General features: G+C 38.6%; 1 protein-coding gene and 1 pseudogene across 1 annotated transcript in view; one reads left to right on the top strand and one right to left on the bottom strand.

Annotated features, from left to right (window-relative positions):
• Positions 1–7,187, bottom strand: part of Efhc2 (EF-hand domain containing 2) — a 209,333-nt gene extending 202,146 nt beyond the window's left edge. The window contains exon 1 of the mRNA XM_026387597.2: positions 7,080–7,187. Coding sequence (XP_026243382.2) covers positions 7,080–7,187 — 108 coding nt within the window. The remainder of the gene's footprint in view (positions 1–7,079) is intronic.
• A 3,732-nt stretch (positions 7,188–10,919) lies between these two features.
• Positions 10,920–19,584, top strand: part of LOC113181909 (ubinuclein-1-like) — a 96,145-nt pseudogene continuing 87,480 nt past the window's right edge.

Here is a 19,584-nt window from a genome sequence, read left to right as displayed (position 1 = left end):
TACAGCTGTTATTTATCCAAAGAACAACAAATGTGTTGTTTTCCTTTTTCTTGTCTTGAAATGAATGGTTTTATGCAGTCACACAAATTCAATTACATTTCCATTTAGCAAAAACAAACATTTAGAAAATAACTTTTTAAAGATCATTTAGAATAACATCAAGAAATAATTTGTATCTAGGAATAAACTCAAGAAAGGACAGGCTAGGGGGCTGGGGTTGTGGCTCAGTGGTAGAGCGCTTGCATCGCATGCATGAGGCCCTGGGTTCCATCCTCAGCACCACATAAAAATAAGTAAATAATGATATTGTGTCCATCTACAACTAAAAAAAATTAATTTTGTTTTAAAAAAGAAAGGATGGGCAAGACATTTGGGGAGAATGATAAACTGTATCAAAAGGCATTAAATAAGGTCTCAAGAAATGGAGATTAGGCTGGGGGTGTAGCTCAGTGGTAGAGCACTTACCTGAGCATGCACAAGGCCCTGAGTTCAATCCCCAGGACCATAAATAAATACAAATAAATAAATGGAGATAGTAATTATGTTCATGGATTGGAAGATTTAAAATTGTGAAGATATCATTTCTTCTCAATGTCATTCCAGTGATACCCCAAAAGGGAAATCATCTAGAGAGGGGGAAAAAGCACATAGAAAGATAATTTACATAAATACATATAAATGTAAACATATTTATAATATTTATATAAATATAAGGAATAAAATAAATACATTCATTTAAACAAATGTATATATATAATGTATAATGTATATAATGTGCATATAATGACATATAATGTACAATGCATATTTATATAAATGGCATATTTATATAAATTTCAAAAACACACAAAAGCCAGCAAAAGATTTTTCGTTACATAAGCATATGCAAACTAATAAAACCATAAATGGAAATAACTGATAAAGGTTACAATTGAGGAAGAGGGGACAGAAACTCAAAAATAACAATAATGTTCTTTTTCTTCTTATTCATTTATTTATTTTGCAGTACTGGAGATTAAACAAACTCAAGGCTCCTCTACCACTGAGCTACATCCCCAGGCCTTTGTATTTTTTATTCTGATAAAGGGCCTCGCTAAGTTGCTGAGGCTGGCTTGGAACTTGTGACCCTCCTGCCTCAGTCTCCTGAGTTGCCTGGGATTACCAGCCTGTGCTACCACATCCTGAAAAGTTTGGCAGTCTTTCATTTTCTCTATTCTATATCAGTTTAGGCAACATCTAGTTCCACAAGTTTGATATTAGTGTTCAAGTGAGTTTAAAGGTGTAATATTAGAAAATATGTACTTGATCTTCTTTCCCATTTCCTGAAATCCTTGGAATGTGTGAAGTGATAATGTCTGTTGTACATTAATGATTGACTGATGGCTGGAAGCCCCTAGGTAGCTTCAGGATGAAGCTTATCACCTTAAAAACCAAGGCAGGATTAGAGGACTAGAACTTTTGCTCCACCCCCAACCTTTGCAGGGGGGAGAATTACTGAAGGTTTAAATTGATCACCAATGATCAATGATATAATCAATCATAACTATGTAGTGAAGCCTGCATAAAACCACAAGGAATATAATTAAGAGGGCTTCCGGGTAGCTGAATATACAGAGGATCCTGGAGGTTGGTGTCCCCAAAGAGGGCATGGAACTTCTACACCCCTTCCCTGACTCCTTGCCCTATGTATCTCTTGTCTCGTATTCCTCAGCACCCATTGTAATATCCTTAAAATAAACCAGTAGCATAAATGTTTCCTGTGTTCTGTGAGCCACTCTTAGCAAAATAATCTAATCCACAGAGAAGGTTGTGGGCACCTTAATTTGCAGTCCAAGGCTCAGAAGCACACCTGGGGCTTGTGATTGGCATCTGAAGCTGGGCAGTCTTAGGGACTCAGTTCTTCCTTAACTTGTGGATTAGAGGTTATCTTCAGGAAGATAGCATCAGAATTGGATTGAATTAGAGCTTGCCCATTTGGTGTCTGCTAGAGGATTGTTTGCTTGCTTAGCAGGTGGGAAGATTCCCCATACATTTGGTCACAAAAATTTTTCTGTGTTGATTGTTGAATGAGAGTATAGGAGAAACAGAGTTTGTTTTCTCCTATTTTCTGAGAAAAGGAAATGTTAGAACAGAAGACAGAATACTTGGCAATAAGCTACATATAGATGACTGTCAAAACTGAAAATGAGTTCTCTTGGAGGAAATTATAAAAGATGCAAACCATAGAAGTACCAGAGAATAAACCTTGGAAAACAGCTCCTTTTACTACCACTATTCCTTACCAAAGTCAAATGACTATATAGAACAGTCAAATGACTATATAGAATATTAGAAAGACATGTATTCAATTCCCTGCTTACTAGCTGGGTGATCTTCGAAAAACCATCTAACCTCTCTGTACTCTAGGTTTTTTTGGTCTAGTTTTATATATATATATATTAGTTTTGATAGGCCTTTATTTTATTTATTTATATGTGGTGCTGAGAATTGAACCCAGTGCTTCACACATACCAGGAAAGTGCACAACTGCTGAGCCATAGCCCCAGCCACAGTTTTTAAATCTATAAAATAGATGGTGGTGAGGATTACATGAAAAATAAATGTAAAGCACTTAGCATTATGGCAAGCACATAATATGCACTCAATAAATGTCACTTTGTTTTTAAATGTTGGATTAGAAACAAGAAGATCAGAGACTGAGAAGGTTGTATTTACACACATAATTGTATGTGTTAAAACTAAAGAAATGGGGCTAGAGATGCAGCTCAGTGGTAGAGTGTTTGCCTGGATATATAGGGCTCTGGATTCAATCCTCAGCACTGCAAAATAAACAAACAAACAAACACTAAAAAATGGTTTTTCTTGAGATTTTTTAGAATAAAAGCTCTCCATTAGAGGAACTATTCAAAGCATATGATTATATGGAATATAATATTTATAAGTTTTCAATTTCCTGTGCTCTGCTAATTTTGGCATAATCTGAAAAACAAAAACAAAACAAAAATAACGAGGTTTAGCATATGTAATTTTAAAAACTATTCCATCTGTATTTACTGGCAGGCTTCATTAGAGATTATGATAGGGAACAGACTAGCTAACAAGTTAATCCTCTTCTTTGCCTTCCAGTTACCAAATTAAACATCACTTTACTCATTACTTTGATCTATTTGCTTCCTAAGTAGAAGTGCTCTTTCTTTTTTTCTTTCTAGTGAAAGAACCATAATAGTAAGAAAGCAAGGATACAGAGAAAATTTAAGATTTAAATTAGAAAAAGACTACAAAATAAATGTTAAAAATAGTTTTAAAGAAATAAAAATTTGAGAGGATTATATATCATCTAAAAAGATGAGGAATAATTGAATTAGGACTTCTAGAAATGACAAATGCAATCACTAAAATTTAAAAAAAATTACATTTGAAAAGAAAATTTGTGACTTGAAAGACATGTCAGGAAATTTGTCAGAATATCGCAGAAAGATATTAAGAGCTGAAAGATATTAATGAAAAATAAAAAGGCATATAGAAAAACATGAAAGAATCCAACATATACTTAATAGAGTTCCAAAAAGAGAAATTAGAACATAGAAAAAGCAAACTTCAATATTTAAATGAACAAAGATTTTCCAGAATGGTTGAAAGACATGTATCCTCAATTACAAGAAAAACAATAGATAATAATCCAAAAACTAAAAATAAATTTCAGCCATAAAAGCTCCCAAAGAAAACTTAAATATGTGTAGCAACATATTTAAACATTAATCACCATAAACATTTCAGAGAAAAAAAGACAAGTCAAATGAACAAAAATAAATGAGACTGGGCTGAGGATGTGGTTCAGCGGTAGAACAGTTGCCTAGCATGCATGAGGCCCTGGGTTCAATCCTCACGACCACACACACACACACACACACACACACACACACACACACAAAATGAGGCTGTGATTGTCATGTATTGCTGGTGGGAATGCAAAATGCTATAGTTGCTTTGGAAAACTGTTTTTCGATTTCTTATAAAGTTAAGCATATACTTATCATATGACCAAGATATTTCACTCCTGGGTATTTATCCTACAGATATAAAAACTTAAATGCATGAAAACCTGTGAGCATACACTCATAACAACATGATCTATAATCAACAAAAACCTGAAACAACATAAATATCTTTCAATGAATAAAAGCATAAACTCACTGGTACATACATAAAATTGAATACCATTCAGCTATAAGAAACATACAGTGAATACAACACGATGGATAAATCTCAAATGCATTTTTCTAAGTGAAGGAAACCCAGCTTAAGATTCCATACTGAACCATTTCATTTATTTATTTGTTTATTTTTCACGGCACTGAGAATGGGCCTTATTCATGAGAGGCAAGTGCTCTACCACTGAGCTATATCCCCAGCTCCTATGATATTCTTTAAAATATAAAACTATAATAATGGAGAAAAGATTTGTATTGCCAGGGGCTAGAAGTGGGGACAATGGTTCTGTATGCTGATTGTGGAGGAGGTAACACAGAACCATCCAGGCACAGTGGCACATGTGTGTAGTCCCAACTACTCAGGAGGCTGAGATGGGAGGATCACTTGAGGCCAGGAGTTCAAGAAAACCTAGGCAACATAATCTCGAAAAATTTTTTTAAATAAAACTGTACATCACACGAAAAAAAAAGCCTATTTTACTATATGATAACTTTTTTGGTTAATAGATTTATTAAAATACATAATTAACAACTCACTCATTTCAAGTGTACAACTCATCCCATCTGATTCAAATGTATGATATGTCAAGGTCATTGTACTGTCATGTGTAACTAATTAAAACAAATAAAAAATTTAAAAAATAAAGTGTACAACTCAAAGGGCTTTCATTTTTCCCTCTTTTTAATTGATGAAAATTGTATATATTTATGGTATATATCATGATGTTTTGAAACATATATGCTTTATAGAATGGCTAAATTGAGCTAATTAATATATGCACTACCTCACATATTTATTTGTAATGAGAGTACTTAAAATCTAGTCTTTTATCAATTTTCAAGTACATAATACATTGTTATTAACTACAGTCACTATATTATACAATATATCTCTTAAATTTATTCCTGCTAACTGAAAATGGAGGGCTCGGGCTGCAACTCAGTGGTTATAACTTGCCTAGACTGTGTGAGGCCCTGGGTTTGATTTACAGCACCACCAAAAACTAAAATAAATTTAAAATATGACAACATGTTATTAAAAAAAAAAGTGGAAACCCCAGGTCAGGTATGGTGGTGCATGCCTGTAATCCCAGCAACTCAGGAGGCTGAGGCAGGAGGCTCACAAGTTGAAGGCCAGTCTCAGCAACTTAGCAAGATCCTGTCTTAAAATAAAAAGGACTAGGGATGTAGTTTAGTGGTAAAGCTTCCCTGGGTTCAATCCCCAGTACCAATAAAAGAAAAGTGGAAAATGTAAATAAATTACCACCATTGAAGATATGTAAAAAGTAATTCAAGATCTACAGTTAAAAAGCCATCAGGACCAGAAAGTTTAATGGGAAATGTTTCCTAACTCTTTAAAGAACATTTGTTTTCTGTTGTTATATGTTAAAGTACTCACAAATATATGGTTTCCAACTCTCTATAACCCTAATAAAGATACCAGACAAAAAGAGTGTTAAGAAAGACAGAAGGGGGTTGAGATATAGCTCAGTGGCAGAGGCTTTGCCTAGCATGAACCAGGCCCTGGGTTCCGTCCCCAGCATGAGGAGGGGGAACTGGCTGGAGGAAAAATGGAATGAGAAAAGGAAGGGAGAGAATAAGAGAGAGGTTGGGGGGGGGGAGCCAACAAACCCCCAAACCATGGATTGATCTCACTTATGAGATCCAAAAATCCTAAATAAAATGTTAGAAAATTAGAACCTAGCAACATACTGAATGATACATCATGACAAGAAATAAGGGGAAACTCTCCAAAGAGTATTTTTAAGCTTTAGAAGAAGTTAATAAAAGATGGGCTCAAGGCAAGGTGATAAAGCAACATAATAAGACAGATGTAGGCTAAGGAAAAATGCTATGTACATGTGATGTATTTAAACAAGACTTGTTTTTTCACTCCTGGCAACACAGCAAATATCTTCTAAATCCTCTCTTGCCCCGCACCACACACACACACGCACACCTCCCTGATAAAAATACAAGGGCCCATGACCCATAATGGGATAGGGAGGGGGAGCATGGGAGGAATAGATGAACTCTAGATAGGGCAGAGGGGTGGGAGGGGAAGGGAGGGGGCAGGGGGTTAGCAATGATGGTGGAATGTGATGGACATCATTACCCTAAGTACATGTATGAAGACACAATTGGTGTGAATATACTTTGTGTACAACCAGAGATATGAAAAATTGTTCTCTGTATGTGTAATAAGAATTGTAATGCATTCCACAGTCATATAATCAATTTAAAAAATACAAGGGGCTAGTCTGCATAACTTAGTAAGACCCCCATCTCAAAATAAAATTTTCAAAAAGGGTTGAGGATGTAGCTTGGTAACAAAGTATTTGCCTAGTATATTTAAAGTTCTAGGTTCAATCCCTAGCATCGGAGCCCTCCCTTTAAATACATAGCTGCATTCAAAGGAAGTAAGGAAACTGCCAAGGTCTGAAACTGGATGCATCAAACCACAGTGGAATCAGGCAATGATGATCACCTACCCCAATGATGACTGCACTATCCCAGGTTAGATTGTTTCTTAACCTCACTAACTAGGAGATTACTTAAGTCTGTAAGCTTACAGGGTCAGGAGAGAGAAACCTCAGGCAAAGAAAGACTGGGTTCCTCCAGGGGCTACACTGTCAGTAAAATGGCAGACTAGAAGCCAATCTCTTGCCAGGAATGGAGATACAAAGAAATATGATTGACTTCCCCTCACACAGGTCAGGGTTCAAATATCAAGTCACCCCTTACACATCAACTGTTCTGACAAAGTTTAAAAATGATCCCTATATTGCCAAACCCAATGGATACTTTCCCACCTTCATTCTTTTTTTTTTTTTTTTTTTTTTTTTGCATTGTCCTGAGGTATCTGACACTGTGGTCCACTAGCTTCTCCTTGAAAGTGTCTAGTGATACAGCTTCAATGGCCTGTACTCTGTGGGTCCTCTTCTCATGTCCTTGGATATCTTCCTCGGTCTTCATGTCCTGTTTCTCTCTCAATCCATCTGGTTCTCATCTTTGTAACACTTTACATGATTTCTTTGATCAATTTTACCTGACCACATGAATTTAACTATAGGTACTTCTAAATCAATGCCCTAGCCCAGAATTGTCTCCTGAGCTTTAGAATTGAATTTTAGAATTGACATGCTATCCCAAAATATAGTAAATAGTTTAAACTTCAAGGAATGACAGTAAAGGAAGGGCTTTCTGAGCTTCCTCTGTTGCAGATCCTAAGAACCTCATGTGAAAGGTGCCCTCCCTAGATCCATAGGACCTTATCTTCCAAGATGGAAGGACACCACAAGGAATCTGAATGAATAGCCTTGCCAGTTATCCTCCAATTTACTATGCTTAGTCCATAGTCCTTTCTCCTATCAAAGTTTATTCCCCATGCTTCATCAAACCTAGTTTTAAAACGCTCAGCTTTCAGTGTTTCTTCAGGGCTTCGTTTTCTTACATGACACAGGACTCCTGTGTCATGTAAAACTTATAGGAACTTCTTTAATTTTTCTCTTTGTTGCTGTCTTTTGTCAGCCTCATATATAGAACTCTAGCCAGAGAAACTAGAAGAATCTGGCTAGTCTTGCTTCTGGGGGCCATCTGGGTAATATACCTCAATTGCAAACCTGACCTGGTCATGTAATGGAACACAATGAGTTTGCTCCTCTGTAACTGCAAAACCAACAAGCCTAGCCAGGAGACAAAAGAGTAGGGAGAGCAGCAAGTAAGGAGAGAACTATAGACAATTCTCAAAGTATTATTCTCTCTGAACGAAGAAAGCATGGGGCTTTTCATCACATGGTTTTTAAAAAAATGGTGGACACAAATGCCTCTGAGCAGAGAATTTAGTATGATGAGGAGCAAAGTTGACTTTAGGTCACCTAAAAAGAATGAGTCAGAGTGATTGGTCAATTTGGGCTGATTCCTTGTTATTTTCTCTGAAGGCCCTTGTCTAAAAACAAACAACAAAAACAATGAAATTGCTGGGGATGGTGGCAGTGGTGCATGCCTGTAATCCCAGTGGCTGGGGAAGCTGAGGCAGGAGGATCTCGAGTTCAAAGCCAGCCTCAGCAATGGTGAGGCCCTAAGCAACTCAGTGAGACCCTGTCTCTAAATAAAATACAAAATAGGGCTGGGGATGGGGCTCAGTGATTGAGTGCTCCTGAGTTCAATCCCCGATACGAAAAAAAAAAAAAAAAATTTGAAGCTGCATCATGTGTCATTTAGGGGATATAGCTTAGTGGTAAAGCACCTGCCTAGCACATGTAAGGCCCTGGGTTCAATGCCCAATACATTAAAAAAAGAGTAATTTAAAGGGGTGACAGCTTCTCTGACCTTCCCATGAGCTCCTAAGGGTTTAATTCTGAAAATATCTGCCCAGTGGCTAATAGTCATTTCTCTTTTGCAACACTTCCATGGTACCTCCTTTCCTACTAAGCCCCCTAGTATGACCTTACTGGCTTGGAGTATCAAGGAAGACTTTTTTTTTTTTCCTTCATGGCACTGGGGATCAAAGCTATGACCTCAAACATGCTAGGCAAGAGCTACATCCCCAGTTTTTGGGAACACCTTCTTGAGCTGGTGTTTGGACATTTCTAAAGTATACTTTAGAAATATACTGACTGTGCCCAGCAGATTTTTCACCAATAACCCCAATGAAGCTTGTGGTGAGCAATAGCAACCACCGTTTAAGGGAAGAGACCCCATATTTTTTAGTACTGCATCTTAGTATATCACAGAAGATCAACCAACAGGCATTTATTATCTGAAATGAATCTGAAACACACAGAGTAAAATTTTAAATCAAATAATGACATATTGATTTTATAAAAATGAGAAATGCTTTTTTTTAAAGCAAGGGAGACATCAAAGCACAAAGAAACAATCTACAAATCCCCCAAAGAGAGTCCCACCACATGGAACTAGCCAATGTCAACAGATCCAATGAAGGATTACAGAGAATATAATAACCCAGACACCCTGAAATAATTTCATAAAAATAGAATTGGACTAGACATACTATATCTATTAGAACATATGAAATTTAATAATACTCTAATTTAACTTGAGAATAGAACTGAAGAGAATCTGCAAGAATTTTCTGAACTGTTCATGAACATTTCTTCACCACAAGCAATATTAGTGAGCATTTAAAAGTGATTCAAACTCCCAGGCAAATGATCTGCATTTGGCAGAGCAGTTAGCAATTTCAATTATTGCGTAACTTTGGGATTGGTTAGGGAGCTCCCAAGAGGACAGAAAAGTTTGCACTCAGAAACAAAATGTATTGAGTTAAGCAATAGGGAGTTCAAAAACAATTATTATTAAGGGTCTTACTGTTTTTTTCTTAACTTTGCAAAATTGGTTTTCATTACTTTCACTCTTGGTTCAATAAAAAAGCTTTTAAATTGGCTCTTTTTGGAATTTAATAAGCTCCTTAAAAGTGATGCAAATATTTCTTAAATCCTGAAATAAGCTTTTCACTGCATTCAGATGTGTCCATCTGAAAAGGTTGATTACAATCAATGGAATTTAACAGATGGACCTAATTGAAGGATTACTGAGTGGGCACCTTACAGCATAGGATTCAGACAGCTACTGCCCCTGTTTTTCAGGGATGTAGAAACTGATAGAAATGTATTTATTCCTTAAATGTTTTTCACAAAAGATGACAATGTGCCTGGCACAATGAATTGCATATGGTTGTGATGCTTACGTCACACCAAAGATAAATGGAGAGTTAAGAGGTCACCTTGGACTGATACAGTTATGGAGCACAAATGAGCCTCTCTCATTATCCCTCCCCACTCTGTTCCCTTCATAAGAGTTAGATGATCTGCTCCTTTTCTTCCCTTAGTACCATATACATGTATGTATTGTGGCATGACTTGTATTACCGTTCTCTCCCTCTGATGGGACTATGGGTATCTGGAGGGAAAGGCTTATCCTTGAACATCTGAGCGGTGTCTGGCACTAAATATTTGTTGAATTAATGGACAGAGGGATGGACGAAAGGATGAAGGATGGCCATTAGAGAATTGCCTTAAAGGATGAGGGGATTCCCAATAGACACTAAAGATGGAAAGAACATACATAACAAAAAGAAAAATAAGAAGGAAGGTCCAAGACTCATTCAGGAATTGACAGAATAGTTAGACTGGCATTAGGGGTTGGCTTGGGATAATGTTGAGAATGTGAATTGGCACCAACTGAAGAGAGGCTTATAAGTGAGGCTAAGGAGTGAGGATATTATTTATTAGCCAGAGAAATCTAATTGATAGAATGGTAGATGTTATGGTTTGGATATGAGATGTCCCCAAAAGCTCCTGTGTTAAGGCAGACATGTTTAGAGGTAAAGTTTTGGATTGTGAGGCCTAATGGGCCTAATCAATCCATCCTACTTGAATGGACTAAGTGTGGGTGGTAACTATAGGCAATTGGGGTATGGCTGGAGGTATGGATCACTGTGGGGCATGCCCTGGAAGGGTGCATTTTCCCTGCAGCTCCTCCCCTCTTCCTGGCCACCATGAGGTGATCAGTGTTCCTCTGTGACACCCTTCAGTCATTATGTCCTGCCTTACCTTGGACCCAGAGCAATGGAGTCAGCCCAACATGGACTAAACTTCTGACACTGTGAGCCAAAATAAACTTTTCCTCTTCTCAGTTGTTCTTGTCAGGTATTTTGGTCACAGTGACACAAAGTTAACTAACATGGTAGAAGAAGGTAAGTTGAGGCAGGTGGACAGGTCGGGAGACTATCGCAATAGAACAGATGAGGAATAACAAGGGATATTTGAAGGGATTATGAAAGACCAGATAAAAAATAATATGAAAAGAATCTTCAGGCCTAGGAAACAGATTGGATTTGGAAAATAAAGAAGGAAGGCCCAAAGATAACTGAGATTTCTTCTCTGAAATACCAAAAATGGTAGCACGAATAACAGAGACAGGCAAGTCACAAGGGGATTGCATCTGGGATCAGTATTACCACAGTTTTTTTTTCAGTTTTCTGGTTTCACAACTTCAAAGTAAATGGTTTCTGTTTTAAGTTAACTTATTTTTAAGATACTTAGTCTGCTTTCCATTGCTGTGACAAAATACCTGAGAAAATCAACTGAGAGAAGAAAAGATTTATTTTGGCTCACACAGTTTCAGAGATCTCAGGTCATAATCACTTGGCTCCATTGATTCTGGGCCTGTGATGAGGCAGAACATCATGACAGGGAAGGTGTAGCAAAGCGAAATGGCTCATGTCATGACAGCCAGGATCAGAGAGAGAGAGAGGAAGGAGTCAGGGATAAGATAGACCCTTCCAGGGTCTCCCCCACCCACTGACCTACTTCCTCCAATTAGGCCCCACCTCCTACCATTTCTTCCTCCTCCCAATTATGAACCTATCAATGGATTTAACCATTGATAAGATCAGAGTCCTCATGATCCCATTGCTACCCCAAAGCCCCACTCTGGACATTGATGCATTGGGGACCACGCCTTCAACACATGAATCTTTGGGGAACATTCTAGATCCAAATTATAACAGATCCTTCTGAGGAATTCACAAGGAACCAGCTAATCATTAATTCTTCCAGACTCAGTACTCTACTGCAATTGGTTTTCATACCCTGAACCAAATGGTCCTGCTTTGTAGATGCTTTCTAGAAAGAGTTCTGGAGCAGTTAAGAGCCTGGACTCTGGAGCCAGGCTGAGATTCCACCCCAGCCTCTGCCCTTATGAGCTATGTGACCTTGGACTGCTTATTTAACTTATCCGTGCTTCCATTTCCCCATCTTTAAATGAGAAAATATTAACACCTATATAATAATTTGAGGATTCAATTAAATAGTAAATACCTGCTGGTTATTAACTATCAACTACAGGGAATAGAAAGAAGAGAGGTACAGGGGCTGGGGCGTGGCTCAGTGGTAGAGCACTTGCCTAGCACATGTGAAGCACTGGGTTTGTTCCTCAGCACCACATAACAAATAAAAGTATTCTGTCCATCTGCAACTACAGAAGAAGAAGGAGGAGGAGGAGGAGGAGGAGGAGGAGGAGGAGGAGGAGGAGAAAGGTACATGAGTAGCAAAAAAGTGAATGAAAATATTTAAGGGGTGGGAGGTAGAAGGAGCTAGAGAAGGGGTAGAATAACTAGAAGGTGGCTAAGAGAGGTAATGTCTTAGAAAGCAAGGGAAGAAAGTCTCAAGAAGCAGGAAGACAGGGCTGGGGGTATAGCTCTGTAGGAGAGCAGTTGCCTAGCATGTGTGTGGGCCTGGGTTTGATCCCTACTACCACCAAAAAAAAAAAAACACCAAGAAACAGAAAGTCAACTGTTACAGGTCCTGCCTAGGATTAAAGAAGAGAAGGCCACTGTATTTGTAAAGTCGGGGGTCTTTGCTGATTTTTAAGAGATCAACTTTTGAGTTTTCAACTTTTGAGTTTCAAAAATCTGGGACTTGTATTGTCGTACAGTAATCATAATACAAATTCTTAATGATGATGATTAGTAAAAATCAAGAGTAATATAGTCCTGAGCCTCAAAGTTCAGAAGAGAGACTTCTTCACTAAATCAGTTATAATATTTAGATTCTCTAAGTTTTGACAGAACATGCTGGCCTATTTGTTTATTGGTTGGTTTGGTGGTGGGGACTAAACCCAACCACAAATGTGTGCTAGGCATTTGTACTACCAGAGGTTTTTTTAAAAAACAAAAAGCAGATTCTGCTTAGATTGTATATTTGTAGCACATCAAAAGAGGAAGCTATATTGAGAAAGTGTCTAAGAGTGTAAAGTAAGAATAACTTTTAAGTAAGATCATAAAACATCCAAATCCAGTGTTTGAGAGTGTTTCAGGGTCCCACAAACTACCTTCAGTTTCCATGATTTGCTAGAACAACTTTAGGACCTAGCATATAATTGTACTTATGATCACAATTTATTAGAGTGAAAAGGACACAGAGAAAAATCAGCAAGGGAAAACACAAGGGGTGAATTCTGAAGAAGATCAGACACAAATTTCCCAGAGTCTTCACTTACTGGAGTCTCCCAGAATGCATTGAATTCTCTCAACAATGAGTTGTGACAGCCAAGTGTAAAATTCTAACTACCAGGGAAGCTCACTAGAAACAGCACTCAGGGATTTTACTGGGGGCTAGTCAGGTAGGCACCCCCTGCATGGCACATCCCCAAATTCCAGAGTCCCACAAGGAAAGCAGGCATTCAGCATACACCATATTATTTGCAAGAACAATTTAGGCACAATGAGTCACTTCTATTGGTTCTAGAAATGGTGGGAAGCAGGGGGTGTAGATCAGTGGTAGAGCACAAGCTTAGCATGCACAAGGCCCTGGGTTCTGTCTCCAGAACCAGAAAAGAGAGAGACAGAAGAGACAAGTGTTGGGGAGGGAGTGGGGGGAATGGGTGGGAGTGGGAGGAATGGGGGGAGTGGGGGGGCAGGGAGACAGGAGGGAGAAGAGAGGGAAGAAAAGAAATATAAACAGTGGGAATTCTCCTGAAACTTGAGTTCCCAGATGTCAGCAAGGGCCAACCTTGGAAGCAGGACTTTCTAGACGTAAGCAGCAAGGCATTCTTGTTTTGTTTTGTTTTCTGCACTGAGGATGATATTTTTTCCCCATGAATATTTTCTTCTCTCCCAGTGGGTTGTCATCATTTTCCCGGACTCTTAAGATCTAAAGTAAAGACCTATGAGTATAATGAAGTGACACACATTTGGGATTTGAGGGGTGTGTATGTGTGTGTGTGTGTGTGTGTGCCTGCCTATGTGTTTGTGTGTGCATATGTGTGTGTGTTCTTAAAATAGTCATCATAACTAAAAAAGCCTAAACATCATGAGTTGCAGGGGCCTGTCTGGAATCTTTCCTTTATAGTTAATACATCTTGAAGCCCTTACCCGGATGAGTAATTACAAGAAAGTGTGGTGCCTACTGTCAATGTTCTATTTTAAGTAATTCCCCAGCCATTAGAATTTGCTTCAGCTGCCCTTAACATCCGTTTTCTACATTCAGGTACTTGGTAAAAGAACAAGAAACACACCTCTGAGCAACATTTTTTTTTTCCTCATTTCAGTCACATTTTTTTTCTTTAAAGTCCACACCTCACCTGTTACGTGTCGAATGGTGACTACATTTTTAGTACTGAGTTTGCTTGTGGGTCTAATTCATACCTTTCTTCATTTGCTGTGTGGTTGATGTATCAGCAACACCCAGTCCTATAGAAAGCAAGGCCAAAGCTTCCAAGGCAAGGAAATAGTCGAAATCAATGATAATAACATTTTATTCAATTAAGACTCTTACTTCCTGAGAATTCTTCTCTGTCATCTGGTGCCTGGGAGTGAAATTATGGCATTTTCCAGTAAATGGATGGAACTGGACACTATCATGCTTGCTAAGTGAAATAAGCCAATCCCCAAAACACAAAGCTGAATGTTCTGTCTGATATATGGATTCTAACCCACAATGGGGGAGTTGGTAGAAGTTCATTGGATCAGACAAAGGGGAATGAAGGGAAGGGGTGTTGGGAATAGGAAAGACAGTGGAATGAATCAGACATTACTTTCCTATATTCATATATGAATACCTGACCAGTGAAACTCTATGTCATGTACAACTACAAGAATGGGATCCTAATAAGTTATACTTATTAGGATAGTATGTATAATATGTTAAAATGTACTCTATTGTCATGTATAACTAAAAAGAACAAATAATTTAAAAACAAAGATCATGATTGGCTTGGGCCACATCTGTAAAATGCTTCTTCTCAGAGTTGTTTTGAGGATCCTATGGATAATCCATGCACATTGTCAAGCAGACAGTGGTCTGTCACAGGATAAGTGCTTTGTGATACCTCCCTTTTTACTTCCCATATTCAACATTTTAAACTTTTATTTACTTCTTGTGTGTCACATGATGCTCATGGCAGAGCATCTGGGTGGGATGTAGGGTGTGAATGAGAGGAGCTAGTGGTGGTGAAGACAAGTATTAAACAAAATTGCAGGAAGCCTTTGGACTGAGATCTGTATGAGGCCCACACAGATCAGACTGAACCCCAATGAAGTCACACATGCAAAATGCCACATAATCGACTGAAACCTTAAGAAAGTAGGTAGATCTCAAAATAGACCAGTTCTCCACAGCCCTCAAAAACAGGAGATTCCAGTTTACCTGAGTCAGCACAAGAAAGAAGTCCTTTCAGCTCTAACCACAACAAAAAAGTAACAGAAATAACCCAATGTTAACTAAGCAGGTTTTAAGTTTATTTTTTTATTGTTCTGTTTTCTTGTTCCCAATAACAAAACCCAATGTTCTGCTATTTCCCAGTGGGAGCTGAGACCAAATTAAGACTTGTGAATTCCATATTGAGACCAATTCCAAAGGGACTAAATCCATTTATGATGGGTACAGAAAGTTACTTCTTTCTTTCTAACCAAGGCACAGAATTCTATAATACGGTATAACTAAACCATACTTTTTTTTTTGGGGGGGGGGCGGGTAACAGGGATTAAACCCATGGATACACTGAGCCACATCCCCAGCCCTATTTTGTATTTGATTTAGAGACAGGATCTCACCAAGTTGCATAGGACCTCATCATTGCTGAGGCTGGCTTTGAACTCATGATCCTTCTGTCTCAGCTTCCCAAGACACTGGGATTACAGGTGTGCACTACTGCGCCTGGCCTAAACCATACATTTAGCCAAACCTCTACTGATGGGACTTGAAGGTTATTGTCATTATAACTAGCATTTCTATTACAAGGTTCTGAAATTCCTATCCTTGTGCATTTATCTTTGAATGATTGCACAATTATTTCTGCATTGTAGAGTCCTGCAAGTAAAATCAAGTATATATTTTAAACTCTCATAATTAACATTGGGTATTTCCATTGCTCAGTGATTCCCAATTGAGTGAGAGACAGCTGCCTCTCTGAGTTACTTGGGAAACCTGATAAAAACCACTGGTGCCCATTCCCCCAGGCCATTGTGACATGCTCACTCTCTTTAGACCTTGGGGCACAAGAAAAGGGGGACAAGTGATGTGGGTAATTCTCTGGTTGATTTCCTTCCATGCCTTCCTCTCTTGAGAACGATTGCCTTGGCTCTTCTAATTAGGAGATGAATGCACTGGAATGAGTGAAGTTGGCCACAAGCCCTGCGAGAGAAAATGTTCCTTTAATATTTACAGTCCTTGTGTTCTTCAAGAAGCAACTCGTTTTTCCCTTAATGTCAACTTTGTTTATTGGACACCTCCCAGTTCTGAAGAATAGTACTGGGCTGGGTGTAGCTCAGTGGTAGAGCACTTGTCTAGCATGAAGAAAGCCCTGGGTTCCATCCCCAGCACAGTGAAAAAAAGTAATAGACAAAACAGTATAGTTGTTCTCAGCAAGACAGGAACATGGAATTGGACATAAAAGGCAAAAGAACTGCTGACCCCTTTAACCATCTTCAGGTGAACGATTTAATCTTTCTGTAACATTCCTGGAAAAAAAGTTTAACCTCAAGGGGCACTTTACTAGAATTCAAAGGCCCAAGATGTAAAAGAAAAGACTAAACTTTAGAAACTGAGATTAATTATCTAAGAAGAGGGAAAAATGGAAGGCGGGAATATCTTTAAAGCTTCAGAGCCCAGGAGACACACTGGTATGAGGGGTGAGCAAAGCTCTTCTGTTTGCACCATGGAATGAGCCCGTAACACATAGATTTGAACTGAACATGAAAGCAGATTTCAACACTCCTTAAAGCAAGCTCCTGTTATAGTTAAAGCATTTAGATACATTAAGAGAGATAATTGAAATTCCTTTCCTTTTCAAATAAGAATCTATATTAAAATTATCCTAAGTTGTGTCTAACTCAATGTGGCAGCTCCCCTGTTTTCAAAGGTCATGTTAACCCAGTAGATTTTTAAAAAGGTTTTCTATTTGCCCGTTCTTCCTGGATGATTCACTCAAAAGTAACTCCAAGCTCTGCACAGCTGCTCAGGGCAGGTAGGGGCAGGTAGGGCCATCCTGAGTCTACATTAACCAGGTGAATGAGATGTACTAAATGTGTTTATAATTTAAAAAAAAATTAGTTGTTGATGGACTTTTATTTCATTTATTTGTTTTTATATGTGGTACTGAGAATCAAACCCAGTGCCTCATACTTGCTAGGCAAGTGCTCTACCACTGAGCCACAACCCCAGCCCTACAATTTTTATTATAATTTAAAATAAAAGGGTTGTATCATTTACAGTTCAGGCAGAAGACAGAAACACCAGCAGTTAATTGAGAAGATAAAATTTGGTATAGATATTTGTCCAAACTTGGGATTGCTACATTACAATTTCTCCATATTTTTTTTAAATAGAGAAGTAATCCTAATGGATCTGAAGTTTTATTTTGATGCATTTCCAAGTAAATCAGAGACTTTCCTTCTGAGAACTTCAGCCTGTATATAATCCACTAGAGTTCAATATTTATTTATTTATATGTAAAAATCTATATAGAATGAAATGCACAAAACATCAGTGTCCATTCACTGGGTTTTGACAAATGCCTACTACTTTGTAACTCCAATCCCCTTAAACCTGTAATCTCAGCTACTTGAGACGCTGAGACAGAAAGATCACCAATTTCAAGGCCAGCCTGGGCAACTAGATGAGACCCAGTCTCATAATTTTTACAAAAAGCCTTGGGGATGAAGTTCCATGGCAGGACACTTGCCTAACCCGTGTGAAAACCTGGGTTTGATCCTCAGCACTGTAAGTAAAAAAGATATCTAGGTAGGTAGGTAGATAGAAAAGTAGATATATAATAGATAGATAAATAGATAGATAGACAGACAGATAATAGATAGTAAGAACAGAATGTTTGTTTCTGTTTTTTTGGTGCTGGAGATTATACCCAGCACCTATTGCAGGCAAGCACTCTATTACTGAACCACATCCCTAGCCCCATAAAGTTCTTTTATACCCTGCCCCAGTTAATCCCTACCCCCAGTCTTGTTCCCAGGCAAAACCACTACTCTGAATTTCTTCCACCATAGACAAGTTTCACCTGTTCCAGAACTTCATATAAATATTATCATGCATTATATACTTACAGCACCCATGAGAAAGTATGTGTCCCTCAGATGTTCAACTCCAGGGAGTATAATGGACCAAGGGCCCCAGCTACTAAGTTCCAAAATCCATTCAAGGGTTGGGAATGTTGATCAGTGGTACAGCACTCACCCTGGATTCCATCACCAGAATGGCAAAATCCTTCCTGGCACTGGTTCATTTGCCATGCCTCTCTGGCTCCTCCCACCAATGACTGACTGAGGTAGAACTTTGAGACAGGCCAGTTCCTTCCAGGAACAAGATTCCTTTGGCAGCTGGCTTTTGTCTTTAGGACAGCCTGCAGCCTTGCTGAACCTTCCATATAACACATGACAGTAGAGGATGCTGCCACCAGACCTCTTTCCTTCAATGGAGGTCACAACACCATCACAGCCTTTGGGCTCTTACAACCATTCCAAATTCCACTCCCACCCCTTTTCTCTTCTGGCCATTTCCCTTGATAAAATTCTTAACCACTTAATTTTGTGTTGCCTGGGCATCTGATTCTCAGAGGGTGGTCTATGTAGGACAGTATTCTTTTATGCAAAGTTTCTTTCACTCTACACATGTCCTCATTTGTATACTCAGAACTAAATACTGCACTTCTACAGACACTGAAACTCTCTAAGTACACCGTAGATCAGGACAACATTTCCAGCATCCCAAGGAATAGCCTTTATACTAATGGTTTCAATCATTCCCATGGGTGCTACTGCTGAACTTCCTCTCCACTCTCCTTCATCTGTTGGAGTTTTTGTTCATTTGTTTGTTTTTGTGGTGCTGGGGATGAAATTCGGGGCCTCCTACTTGCTAGGCAAGCACTCTACCACTGAGCCACACACAAGGCCCCTATACGATTGTGTTTTGAACACAAGAAGAGTTTGATAAGTAAGCCTGGCAACTTTTCCTTCTTAACAAAATAGCAAGGGAAGTGGTATGTGTGCACAAAGATGTTTGGCTCTACTTGTTTAGATGCAAAAATGTGAAAAGATTTCTATATAGGCTCTATATTCAGACTGCCTAACCCAAGTCCTTGCTCTACTACTGAACTCTATCAGGTAGGAATGCTTTAGGCTGCAAGTTACAGAAAAGCAGACCAGCAGTAGCTTAAAGAACTAGGAATTCATTTTTTCTCACATTATATGAAGTCTAAAACCATACAGCTCTAACCCCAGCAGGGTGGCATATATCTGCAATCACAGTGACTTGGTTGGCTGAGATGGGAGGACCACAAATTCAAGGCCAGCCTCAGCAACTTAGTGAGACCCTAAGGAACTTAGCAAGAC

Source organism: Urocitellus parryii, chromosome X, assembly GCF_045843805.1.
Source record: "Urocitellus parryii isolate mUroPar1 chromosome X, mUroPar1.hap1, whole genome shotgun sequence".
NCBI classification, from domain to species: domain Eukaryota; kingdom Metazoa; phylum Chordata; class Mammalia; order Rodentia; family Sciuridae; genus Urocitellus; species Urocitellus parryii.
The sequence above is the reverse complement of the archived record's forward strand: the minus strand, read 5'-3'. Positions and strand labels throughout refer to the sequence as shown.